This window comes from Rattus norvegicus, chromosome 20, assembly GCF_021556685.1.
Source record: "Rattus norvegicus strain SHRSP/BbbUtx chromosome 20, alternate assembly SHRSP_T2T, whole genome shotgun sequence".
Classification (NCBI taxonomy): domain Eukaryota; kingdom Metazoa; phylum Chordata; class Mammalia; order Rodentia; family Muridae; genus Rattus; species Rattus norvegicus.
The window spans coordinates 10448663-10461975 of NC_141553.1; the positions used below are offsets into that span (position 1 = coordinate 10448663).

Below are 13313 nucleotides of genomic sequence, written 5' to 3' on the forward strand. Positions count from 1 at the left end.
AAGGAGGGCTGGGCCTCTCTAGGCTGACTCCAGTGTTTATGATTGTCCCGGGACCCTACCCAATGCCTTTTATGTGGAGGAATTTACTGGCTCCTTGTTAGGGGATAAAGGGTGTGGTTGACCATATACTAGCGGGTTGGGGCCCAGCACAGTAAGATGAGTGGCTGCTAAGCAAGTGTAGTGTTCCACGGAGGGTTTGCTTAGAGTTAAGGGATTGCCCTCTCCCTGTAGAAGTATGGTTTTTAGACATTACATGGTGCTGTGGGATGAAAGACAGGGCCTGTCGAGGCAGTGTTAACCGGTGCTCTCTGCTCTCTTCCCCTAGACACCATTCGCTTCTCACTCAAGATGATCTGATGTCTGAAGTGAACTCTCATCAACCATGATGGCTACACAGACGCTAAGTATAGACAGCTATCAAGATGGACAACAAGTAAGGCCCTGACTTATTCTGCATCCTGACAACTGCCAGGCAGCCTGACCATAAATTCACACAGCACTTTATGTGACCGTTTAGTGTCCATGCTCTTGCACATCCAACTTTAAATGCATCCATTACTTACCAGAGCTAAGAGCTATTGGCTGTTTATGCTAACTCCTGAAGTGACACCACCTCCTGACCAGCCACCAACCGGTCTATGGAGGGAGTTCCAGGACAGCCAGGGCTACACAGAAAAACCCTGTTTCAAAAACAACACAATACAAAACAACAACAACAACAACAACAACAAAAGCCAAACCAAAACAGGCACTGACCTAGCATTTGTGAAGACCTGGGTTGATCTCAGCTCTGGGAAGGGAAAAAAAAAGACAGAAAAACTGGATTTTTTTTTTTATTGTGTTTTTGCAGTGTTAGTAATAGAGTTTAGAGCCTCATGCTTGGCAAACACTTTATGCCGGTCTCCTCGGCTAGGTGTGCTGAAGGTTTTGATGTTGAGACAGTCTTTCTGTGCAGCCGAGACTGGACTTGACCTCTCGATCTACCTGTGTTGGTGTCCTGAGTGCTGGAGCAGAGGTGTGCACTGCACACCTGGCTCTGGTTTGCTTAGAACGCTTGTTTGTTGCATTTAGGTGCCTGTGTACCGCAGGGCATGTGTAGAGGTCAGAGGACAAGTGGCAAGAGTCAGTTCTCCTTCCACTGTGCGGGGGCCAGGCTCTGAACTCTGCATGTCTGTCTTGGCAGCAAGTGCCTTTATCGACTGAGCCATCCGGCCAGCCCCTATTTGTTGTTTGGTGAGACAGGGTCTCAGGCTCTTGGCCTTGAACTTGTGACAGTACTGCCTCGGCCTTCTGAGTATGAGGTTACCAGTATGGCGTCCTGGTCTGGAGAGATGGCACAGCATTAAGATTGTATGCTTCTCGGGGTTGGGGATTTAGCTCAGTGGTAGAGCACTTGCCTAGCAAGCGCAAGGCCCTGGGTTCGGTCCCCAGCTCCGAAAAAAAGAAGAACCAAAAAAAAAAAAAAAAAAAAGATTGTATGCTTCTCTTACAGAGATTCTGAGCTCAGAGACTCTGAGATACCCTGGCAGCCTACAACTGCCTGCAACTCCAGCTCTGTAGTACCCAGTGTGCTCTTTTGGCCTTCAGGGTCACCTTTACTCATACTTACATATACCCACCCACCCCGTGCAGACGCGTGATTTTAAAATATAAGTAAATCGAAATAAAACAAGATGGGAACCCTGTGGCTTTATCTTCCCAGTGTAAGCACAGGCTGGCACCATCCCAGGAACGCCACCCTTAGTGGAGCTTCACTCCAGACCTTGTGTCTTGTGTGTGCTTGCACTGCTGTGTTTTGATGTTGGTAACCTCTTGCTGGTCCGCTCACTGAGGCTGTCACTGGACAGTGTTCTCATAGGTGCCGTGTGTGCACCCACAGCAGCTGAGGAGAAGCTCAGCTGACGGACTGTCCCCTCCGTACAGCTGGGTCCTTCTCAGTGCTCCCTGGGTGTTCCCAGTTGGGCTGTTGAGTGCCTACCGGACAGAGTTGGCAGAGAAGGAACGCCACCTGCCCTCTTTTGCCCCAGCCACAGGATTTGAGGGAGACCAGGGAGTCTGTCAAGGGTGTCTGGAAGCTGAGGCAAGCTCTGCCTCCCTTTCCTTGGTGACCAGTTTTGCACCATTTCTGTCTGTTTGCAGACACTTTTCTTTAGTGTTTTTACTATTTCGAGTCTGCCTTAGACCTTTTTCCTCCCCTCCCCTCCCCTCCCCTCCCCTCCCCTCCCCTCCCTTTCCCCCTCTCCCCTTCTTTTCCTGCTCTTCCTCCTCCCCCATGCACTTCCCAGTTCTCTAGTTATTGTTTTAGTACGGGGAGGGCCTCGTGTGTGGAGCTCAGGTTGGCCTCAAACCTTCTTGGTGTCTGTGGATGGTCCTCCAGCCTCCCTCCTAAGTACTGGAATTACAGGTATGTGCTACCACACCCAGCACTGGGTGGTTTTTTTTATAATGCAAATCTAATAATATATCTCCTCCCTAAGGCCTGGAATGATCCTCCACCCATGTCAGGCAAGATCCGAACTGCCCCAGCTCTGCGTGCATGCGCAGGAGCAGGCCGGATGGAGCGCCGGGGCAGCCATCGCCTTCAGACGGCTCAGGAATCTCTGCCCGGAGGCTCTGCCTCTGGCTGCTGCAGTTGCCCTCCCTCCAGTCTTTAGGTCTTTGTTCAGACTAGACCTGCCTTCTGTGTGTATCTTGTACCAGACAGAGTGGTGACAGCCTCCTGCAGCACGCCCGCTGCTCTTTCAGGGACATTCCATGTCCCCTGTGTGGATAGTCACGGCATCCTGTAATTTTTTTTTTTTTTAGTCTTTTGTTGTTTAGGATTCTTTTTTTTTTTTTTAAAGATTTATTTATTATATATGAGTACACTGTAGCTATCTTCAGACACACCAGAAAAGGGCATCAGATCTCATTACAGATGGTTGTGAGCCACCATGTGGTTGCTGGGAATTGAACTCAGGACCTCTGGGAGAGCAGTCGGAGCTTTTTTTTTTTTTTTTTTTTCTTTTTTTCGAAGCTGGGGACCGAACCCAGGGCCTTGCACTTGCTAGGCAAGCGCTCTACCACTGAGCTAAATCCCCAACCTGCAGTCGGAGCTCTTAACCACTGAGCCATCTATCCAGCCCCCTGTAATGCTTTTTTAAAAAGTATTTATTATTTTTATTTTATGTGCACTGGTGTTTTGTCTGCATGTATGTCTGTGTGAGAGTGTCAGATCTTAGACATACAGACAGTTGTGGGTTGCCATGTGGGTGCTGGGAATTGAACCCGGGTCCTTTAGAAGATCAGTCAGTGCTTTTAGCTGCTGAGCCTGTGATGCAGCCCCTGTGATGGTTTTTTATACACACGGTCAGGCCACCTTTAAAGGATTGTCTGTTAGGCTTTCATTACATATTTATTCATTTAATTTTCTGAGATTCTGAGATGGCATCTCACTGCATAGCCCTGGCTTGCCTGGAGTTCACTGTGTAGACCAGAGTGGCCTTACCCCCCCCCCCCCCCCCCCAGTGCTGGGATTAAAGGTTGGCCACCTTGCCTGGCTCCTGGCTTTGTTATTATGTGTGAGCCTGTGTGAGTGAGCTTATGTGTTCCATACCTGTGGAGGAGTCCTCAGAGGCCAGAAGAAGGTACTGGGTCCCCTAGAACTGGAGTTCACAGGTGCTTGGAGTTCTGTGGGTGCCAGGAACCAAAACCAGGTTCTCTGGAAGAATAGCTAGAGAGCGCTCTTAATTCTCTAGCCCCAGGTTGCCTTGTTTTTTGAAAGGAAAAACAAAAAAGAATTCTCCAAGTAATTCTAAAGATGGCGACAGAATGGATGTCCTTCTGGGCTGCCGGAAAGCATTGGGGGCAGCGTTGGGGGTGGGGCCCCTGGCTAGTGTGGAGACAGGGTGGCCTCTTCCTAAGATAAGTCTATCTGAGAGGCAGAGACATAGCTTGTGTAACACAGAGAACATGTTACAACCCTAGTAAACACACCTGGTCTCTTCACTGTCTGGATAAGCTGCCCTTTGTTTAAAGCTGTGTGTCGCGGCTCACTGGTTAGGAGCTCATCCCGTTCTTGCAGAGGGCTGGAGTTCGCTTCCTACAACCACGTGGTATGGTTTACGACCATCTATAACACCACTTGTGCGTGCACACAGACATACACACACTGTCTTATGCAAAACCGTGTATACGAGAGTGTGTGCTGGGGTCAGATTAGGAAGGAAGTTGCACACGAGCTACATGCCCAGCCCTTGTTCATATTTGCATAATGGCGCAGGGTTACACGTGGGAGAACCTGAACCCTGTCACAGAACTGTAGTGTTGCGTTTGAGGTTTTTGTGAGTGAATATAAGAAGAGCAGACCTTCTGTTCTCCCTCTCCCCAAGTTACTCATTGGGAGAGTGGCTAGAAGAGTCAGCTTACACTGTGTCCCTGTCAGCCACGCACAGGGCTTGGAAGCCATCACACTTCCTCATACATTTGCCCTTCATACTGTCTGCTCTTGGAGCATACGAGAGTCAAAGGTTTGCCGCTAGTGTTGTTCATGTTATGGGCAGTTATCTGATCTTCTGACAGGATAGCAGCACTGTACATGTCTTCTGTAACAGAACTTCTCCTTTTCCAGATGCAGGTGGTCACTGAGTTGAAAACAGAGCAGGATCCCAACTGCTCTGACCCGGATGCAGAAGGAGTGAGTCCTCCTCCCATCGAGTCTCAGACCCCGATGGATGCCGACAAGCAGGCCATTTATAGGTAGTGACTGGGTGTGGACTAGAGAGAATACAGTGTGAGGTGGAACTCAGGGCTGGGATCTACACTGAGCCCTTTGCGGATTGCGATGGCTCTTATAATAACGCACGAGTAGTAATAGAGACCTAAACTCAGGTAACCTTCCAGGAAGTCTTCAGAACAAGCATGGTGGTGCACACTTAGACTCTCAGCACGGGGATAGACAGTTCAAAGCCAGTTGCAGGCCAGTCTGGACTACCTAACAAAACCCTAAAAGGGAAAGAGGAGGCCTAGAGAATGGGTCAGCAAGGAAAGTCTTACCATGTAAATGAGATGACCTGAGTTTGAGTCCTAGAACCCACAGAGGGTGAGGAAAATGCCATAGATTTGTCCTCTGACCTCTACATGCAGTTCTGGAAACTGTCATTTTGCTCTCTTGACCTTATACCCAGGTATCTCCTGAGTGAGGACTCACTTCAGTTAAGTAATATCTTTTCTTGACTGGCTTCCTTCACATCAAATGGTTTATGTGAGGACTGTAATATAGAGCCTGCTGGGACTTTCTTCCTCTTTGAGGCTGTATCCTGTTTATACACCACGTTTATCCTTCAGCAGATACTGGGCACTTGGGGTTGGGTTGCCTCGTCCTTTTTAAGATGGGATCTCTCTGTAGTCCTAGCCTGCCCTGGAACTCACTATATAGGTAAAGCTGGCCTTGAACTCACAACGATCCACCTGCCTCTACCACCCAAGTGTTCTACACACCCGGCTGTGCGTCCTCCCTTTGACTGTAGTGTCCTGTGAACACAGGTCTGTAGATGCACAGCTAGCTGTACACGGGGTGTTAGAAGCTTCACTCATGATCCTCAGACTAGAAACAGCCTGGATGTTTCTCGACAGTGGTGGGCCCATGGAAAGGAAGGTATATGGCTGCAACACGTGTTCACAGGAACCCCAGCTATCTTAAGCCCTTCTCAGAAGCCTTGCATTTTGTATAATTGCTTTTCCATGACACCAAGAGAAAACTTGACGATGGTGACCTCTGCTGGAACTAGGGCTTCCAGCATGGCACACGGAAGGGAGAACAAGAAAGGCTGGGTGTCCTAGAGCTGCTCTGTGTCCTGTTTACAGTGGTGACTAGACACACTTGTAAGGGTCTAAGAACCGAGAATGGTCCATTTTATTGTTGGATAGTTCACACATACAAATTGAAATCAGGCATGGTAGTCCATGCTATAGCCCAGGCCTCAGAAGGCTGGCCTGAGAGGAGCAGGAATCAAGGCCCGTCTGGACTATGTAATAAGACCCTGTCAAATAGCAAACAAATAACAAGGAAAAGTTAATGAAATGATTAGGAATTTTGAAAAGATATTTTCATATAGTGTAAAGCTAACTCATTAAAAATATTTCATGAGGGGTTGGGGATTTAGCTCAGTGGTAGAGCGCTTGCCTAGGAAGCGCAAGGCCCTGGGTTCGGTCCCCAGCTCCGAAAAAAAGAACCAAAAAAAAAAAAATTTCATGAAACAGTTCTACTCAGAGTAGCCATACTCTGACTACTAAACGAATTAAAAAACAAGTGATGGATGGGTTGAGAGAGATGGCTCAGTGGGGAAGAGCACAGATTGTTCTTCCAGAGGACCTGAGGGATCTGGCGCCCTCTTCTGGCCTCCATGGGCACCAGGTGTGCGTGCACATAGCATAAAATTGTAAAAGAATATACAGAAACAAGTAACAGGCTGTTTAAACATCATTCATACAGGCCAGACAATGCACATCTGTAACTTCAGGGACTTGAGGCTGAGGCAGGAGAGCCTCAAGTTAGAAGCCTGACTGAAAAACAGATCCCTGTGACAGTGTGGGCAGAGGCCCATTGGTGCACACATCCCAGAGTGTTCCTGGAGGGATGTGGCACACCCTTGCTCTGTTTCCCCACAGGCACCCGCTATTTCCATTGCTAGCTTTGCTGTTTGAGAAATGTGAGCAGTCCACACAGGGATCAGAAGGCACGACGTCCGCCAGCTTCGATGTGGACATTGAGAACTTTGTCAGGAAGCAAGAAAAGGACGGGAAGCCCTTCTTCTGTGAAGATCCGGAAACAGACAACTTAGTGAGTAAAGTTGGTGTTTTGTTTCTACTTTTTGTGATTTAAATCTGTTCTTGAAGTTTACCTTCCTGGTCTCCTGGTTTCTAGCTAATTTTCCCTTTAACAATCTAACTAATTGTGCCTCCTCGTGAGGTGGGGCTCACCTCCTCGTGAGGTGGGTGTCTGAAGATTCCTTGGGGCCGACTGCTCCCACAGGGGGCGGGGGGAGTCTGCTCCACTTGAGCCGTGAGTACAGGTCTAATCTTAGAAACAGGCTTGAGTCGTCATCTGCAAAGCAGCTCCCTCCCAACACTGACACCAGTTGCTCTGCCTTCTTCCTGTCCAGCGCAGTGGAGAGAGGTCTTTGAGGACACAGCGTCCTTCTTCAAGGCACCTACACTGCCTGCCTTTGAGCCTGAGCCTCTGCCAGACTCAGATACCCCACAGCAAGGCCTTCTCTGGGTTTTGTGAATTCCCTGTGGGACTCAGGACTCAGTGGGTCTTTGGAAGCGTTATTGTCTGTGGATAAAGTGTGTCAGTGTTAGGTCTGATGCTTTACATTTCTTACTTGATCTTTACCACCTGAGAGGCTTCCGAGGTGGGCCGTGTCAGACTCTGCCTCGTGTGCTCTGAAATGCCTGTCATTTGAGCAAGAATCAGAAGAGCTTTTGGTTCTGGCCCATCCCTGGCCTGGCTCAGTCGGTGTTTTGACTGGCAGCACCATCTAAGCCCAGTTCACACTCCATAGCTTTTGCTTCTGACCGGTCTCTCACTGCATCAAGAATGTAGATGACTTCATACATGAGCCTGTGGCTGAGGGGCTGGCCTGTGCTCCCAGCAAGGAGTACCAATGACAGGGCACTGTTGGCATTTGTGACCCATTGCTTGGGAGCAAGTCTCCTCGGTGCTTGATGACATCATATTAAACAGGAGAGAAATAACACAAGAGGTTGGGATCTAGAGCTATGCAGAGTTCTCAGACTTGACACCAGACACATGATCCAGAAAGGGCAGAGCTGGAGGTTGGCCTTTGAGAGCCACCTACAGGACAGATGAAGATGTGGAGATGGAGTAGGGCGAGGCTGCAGCACAGCCATGCTGAAAGGGGCACCCTGCTCTGCGTGCGGCCCAGGTGCAGCCCGAGTAGGGCAGAGGCCAGGACACAACGCTGCTCCTCTCCTCTCGCTAGCACTGCCGCTGTCTCCATCTAATAAGTAAGCAGTGTATGACGATGGCAGCTTCTCATACAGACGATGGCACACTGTTTCCCACTTCAAAGTCTGTATTTTCCCTACCTCTAGATGGTGAAAGCAATCCAGGTCCTGCGTATTCATCTTCTTGAACTGGAGAAGGTGAACGAGCTCTGTAAAGACTTCTGTAGTCGGTACATTGCCTGTCTGAAGACAAAAATGAACAGCGAGACCCTGCTGAGTGGGGAGCCTGGAAGTCCGTACTCCCCAGTGCAGTCCCAGGTACTTTGGGGCCCAGTGTGCTTCTTGGTCATTGTGGTATTGGTCACTTGGCGTTAACTCCCGACCTCCTGCTCCTACACAATCGCTGGCTTCCGTGATGACGTAAGACCCTTACCTTGTTGTCGTCACTGTAGCCATTTCAGGGAATGTAGTCAGGGTACCAAGTGCATCCTCACTGTTGTGTAACCATCGCCACCACTGTAACTCCAGGACTCTCCCGTCTTCCCAGGGGAAGTACTCTCTCATTAGATACAACTCCTCCTGCTCTCCATGGCCCTGCCATTCTCTTTCTCATCTCTGAATTGACTAGCTGGGTTCCTCACAGAAGTAGACTCATACAGTATCTGGCAAACTTCTCAGAGCTCCCTGAAGCCTAGTCAGGGATGAGGCACCACTGTGGTATGTGCTGTTTCGTCATGAACTTTGTTTGTTTATCCCTGACAGCAAATGGTATTTTCACGTGCTGATCTGCCGTCTGTGTGACGTCTTTGCTAAAAGACGGCTTACGTCTTTGCTCATTTTGTAAACTTTTATTTCCCTTAAATTTCTGAGTTTTGAACGTTCTAATTGTCTGCCAGTGTTTATCTGCTTTGACGCCTGCTGCTAGGAGCTCTCCTGCTGGACTGCTTTTCCTTCCTGTTTGTCAAAAGCCGGGTGGGTGTTTGATGTTCTGTACCATGAGGCCGGCTGTGATTATTACAGCTCTTGGCGAGTCTCGGGCATCGGAGAGATGGTCTCCTCCCTCTACATTTTCCTTGGAACTGTTTTCGCTCTCTTCCGGTGGCTTTGCTCTCCCATATAAACGGTCAGTGCTGCTGTGTAGACCTATAGAACAAATGCCCCGTGGGCACTGACAGAATGCACTGACCCTGTGCCTCGGTTAGGGGAGCTGACTTCTTTACTCTGTGACTCTTCAGTCCAGAAACACGGCACACGGCTGCATCACCGGGGCCTTTTCATCAGTGCTTTGTAGCTCAGCACAGTGACCCCTGAGCTTTCGGAAGTACACACGAGGAGCTGGGTGTAGTGGCACCCCTAGCGCCAGCACGAGGGAGACAGAGGCGGGCAGATCTCGGTGAGTTTGAGGCTAGCCTGGTCTTCCTATAAGTCCTAGAGCAGGCAGAGCTACACACGCTGAGACTCCGACTTAGTGCACAGGGGTGTTTCTCTGAGTGACTGTACATGGGTTGTGTTTGTAAAGATTCACTTGTTTTTAGATGTGTGGGTGTAGCCTACATGAATACCTACCTTGTCTGGATTCTGAGGAGGACAGAGGAAGGTGTCAGGCTCCCTGGAACCACCGTGAGGGAGCTGCCATGTAGTTCTGGGAACCAAATCCTGCTTCCTGGAACCGCCCTGTGTGCCCTTATCTCCTGAGCCGCCCCTGCAGCCCGGGATGGCAGTTTTAGGTTTTTGTTTTCTGAAGAAAAGCAGTTAAGTTTTGGTTTGGTTTTCTTTTTGTTTTTTTGAGGCATGGGTACTTTGTGTAGCCCAGGCTGCCTTAGAACTCTGTATCTTGGGCTGGAGGGACTTATCTTAGCTCAGAGGTTAAGAGCACTGACTGCTCTTCCAGAGGTCCTGAGTTCAATTCTCAGCAACCACATGGTGGCTCACAACCATCTGTAATGGGATCTGATGCCCTCTTCTGGTGTGTCTGAAGACAGCTACAGTGTACTTATACATAATAAATAAATCTTAAAAAAAAGAACTCTGTATCTCTGTACACCAGGCTGGCCTCAAACTCATAGAGATGTGCCTGCCTCTGCCTTCCAAGTGCTGGAATTAAAGCTGCACGTCACCATATGGCTTCTTTCTTCTTTCTTCTTTCTTTTTTTAGGGTGGGGCTAGTTTTTAAAGTGCCCTAGGAAGATTCATAAGAAAACCATACAAAGCATATAAGCCTGTGTGTTTCTGTAAGCAGGTGTCGGTTGTAGAAAGTAGTGGATTTCATTTTTTTAAAGAAAGATTTGTTTATTTACTTATGCATATGAGTACACTGCAGCTGTCTTCAGACACACCAGAAGAGGGCATCAGATCCCATTACAGATGGTTGTAGCCACCATGTGGTTGTTGGGATTTGAACTCAGGACCTCTGGAAGAGCAGTCAGTGCTCTTAACCGCTGAGCCATCTCTCCAGCCCCCATGGATTTTATTTTGACATTCCACACATGTGTATGCGATGCTTTGGTCATGCGTACGGGTCTGTTAACTTTCTTACCCTCTTCCCCATCTGTCAGAGCCTCTCCCAACAGTGGATGTTTGCTCTCTGATCCTGTGGCCCTGATGAGTTCATTTCTCCACCCTAAGTAAGGTGTTTATTTGGCCATTCCCTAGTTTGTTTGTTCCTTTCACTGGGTTCTGTACACATAGGAACAGCTCTGTTTGCTCCCTTCCTGACCTCTGTGCCATTTGTTGGGGTTTCTTGCCTCATTGCATCAGCTGAAGTGTCCAGTGCTGACTAAGTGCGAAGGCAGACTTCCTCCTCTTGTCCCTGGTCGATTCTGGTGCCTCCCAGCCTGCAGTGTCAGCTTTTCTTGTGTTCATTCTGTCCTGAAGGGTTTGGTCATAGAGAACTGTTGCCCAAGCCGCGTCTAAGGAAGCTGTGATTTTTTTTTTTTTGGTTCTTTTTTTTTCGGAGCTGGGGATCCAACCCAGGGCCTTGCGCTTCCTAGGCAAGCGCTCTACCACTGAGCTAAATCCCCAACCCCGGAAGCTGTGATTTGAAGCACGGTCTCTGCTCACCTCCTTGGCTTGAACAGCAAGATGATCATATGCAGTGTGGTTGGTTGCATCTCTCTCGTTCCCAGTGGGACACTTGCTTTCTAGAACCCTGCCAGCTGAGTCTACTCTGGGGCCCTGCCCCCCCTTCCTTATCGCAACCTCATTATGATATGGCTTCCTTTGGCGTTTCGAGCATGGTTTGTCTGTGTTGTAATAATTCTCACGATGCGACTGTTCTGCCATTCAGCAGATTCAAAGCGCCATCACAGGCACTCTCAGCCCCCAGGGAATCGTGGTGCCAGCATCAGCCCTGCAACAGGGGAATGTAACCATGGCAACAGTGGCAGGTAGGACCACGTCAAATGGACACTTTTTCCACAAGCCTTTGTCTTAGATTTATTTTTATAATAAAATCATTGTAGGACAAGGGCAGATGAGGCATTTTCTGCTGTGTAGATGACTGCAGATAGAAGTATCAGGAAACGGGACCGTTTGTAGGGAGTGACAAACGTGCTCAGCATGGGTCACAGAGCCGAGTAAAGGGGACAGCACCAGAAAGAGAACAGTTACTATGAGACATAACTAGGGTGCAGCGTGTAATGTACCAGAAGGCAGAGGCAGGCGGAGTTCCGTGGTCTCCAGGACAGCCAGGGCTATATGCAAGACTCTGTTTCTAAACACAAACGAAAAGGAAAAGACCACCAGAAGACTGGAATGACGGTGTCCATTACCCAGTATTTTTAACCAAGCTCTGCATATGTGCTATCTGTAGGAGAGGGAAGCATAGACGAGAAAAGGAGGGACCTGCCAAGGGCCTGTGCTGGGGGGGATAATTCATCTGACCAAATAGTTTGACAAGTATTGCTGACCATTTGCAGTTGTTAAGAGGCTCACCAACTGGCTTTTTATTTCTTCCATAAGCACATCAGGAAGAATGGCTTTAACGAATGGCTTTAATGACTGAAACGTAGTTAATCTTAAATTCTCTTTTCCTTCTTGAGGTGGCACAGTGTACCAGCCTGTCACCGTCGTCACTCCACAAGGCCAAGTGGTCACGCAGGCATTATCTCCTGGGACAATTAGGATCCAGAACTCGCAGGTGTGTGCAGCCTTCCAGACAGACTCATTATAACTGCTGCTGGGTAGGGAGCAGTGTTGAGGGCTAAGCTGTTGTCTCCTTGTGACTGTTGTTGTCCAGTTTGTTTCCTTTCATGCTTCATCCCCTTATTGTGGAAATTTGCAATCTTCAGAGCAGTCTGAGACACCAGGGAAGCTATTCATGGCCCTGGAAGCAGCCGTGGCCAGAGGCAAGGCTGGCTTCCGTGAGTGTCCGCTGTGTGTGCTCCGCAAGACTCCCAGTCCTGGAGGTGCAGCACAGCCAGGCAGAGTTTCCAGAACCACAAAGCCCAGTCTGTACCCCTAGCCCAGGGCAGCACCCCAAGCTCTGGAAGCATCCCAGGGCTCTGCTTGGCATCCTTGGCGTGGCTGGGGTTCTGTGTTGGAGCCAGGCTCTCACCTTCAGGCGTTTGGCTTCCAGAACAAGAGGTGACCTGTGACTTGCCATGGCCATGGTCATTCTGCAGTTCCTGTTCCTTTGACCTTCCTGACTGGAAGACCCCGGAAGTTCTGGAAGCGTGGTTTTTTGTTTGTTTTGTTTTGTTTTGAATAATTTAAGACAAGGTTTAAAGTATAGTTCTCACTTGGTGCACACAGATTCACTTTGTGAGGTCTCTGTCCATGTCCTCATGAAGGATTCTCAATACCGAGCCCTGGTGTGGTCCTCATGGGCTACAGTGACTCTCAGTGTATGGGAAGTCTGGAGCTGCCATCAGGCCACACTAGAGAAAGAGACGCAGGCGACACTGACATAGGTGGGGCTTCAGAGCCCGTCTGAGCTGTGACCGCTCGGGCTCAGGCGTAGCGGAGAGTTAGGTCTCCCTGACGCTGCCGCATCTCCATGCCAGCCCTCGTCCCTGGTGGCTTTCCATGTGAAATGCTGGCAACAGCAGAGCCCTGTCCACTTTCTGACGAGTTTTCTAGGGTTGAGTTGTGCTTCCTCTAGGAGGAAGCTGCTCTAAGTCCGATGATGAGCTAGAACTGTACATGTACTCATTTGTCTTGTTGGAAAAGAAAAGGGTTTCGTTTGCTTCGGGGGATTGGGACAGGGTTCACTCTGTACCCTGCCCGGCCCGGAAAGTCTTCCATGTGCCAGAATTTCCTTAGGACATAAGGTCACTCGCTTGAATAGCAAACATTCCAGGTCTGAGCGCTTCGGGACGGGCCATGCTTTCTGACCCCCGTTCCCACAGCTTTCCACCAACTTC

At 49.3% G+C, this 13313-nt stretch overlaps 1 protein-coding gene across 19 annotated transcripts in view; it reads left to right on the top strand.

Annotated features, from left to right (window-relative positions):
• The window catches only part of Pknox1 (PBX/knotted 1 homeobox 1), a 42190-nt gene that overhangs the window by 17153 nt on the left and 11724 nt on the right, over positions 1-13313 (top strand). For 10 of the 19 annotated variants that reach the window (NM_001434616.1, NM_001013074.3, XM_087597107.1 and 7 more), the window contains 6 exon segments: positions 326-433; positions 4610-4737; positions 6649-6820; positions 8098-8268; positions 11237-11336; positions 11991-12088. In NM_001434616.1, coding sequence (NP_001421545.1) covers positions 383-433; positions 4610-4737; positions 6649-6820; positions 8098-8268; positions 11237-11336; positions 11991-12088 — 720 coding nt within the window. In that variant the 5' untranslated portion in view covers positions 326-382. 19 annotated transcript variants of the gene reach the window in all.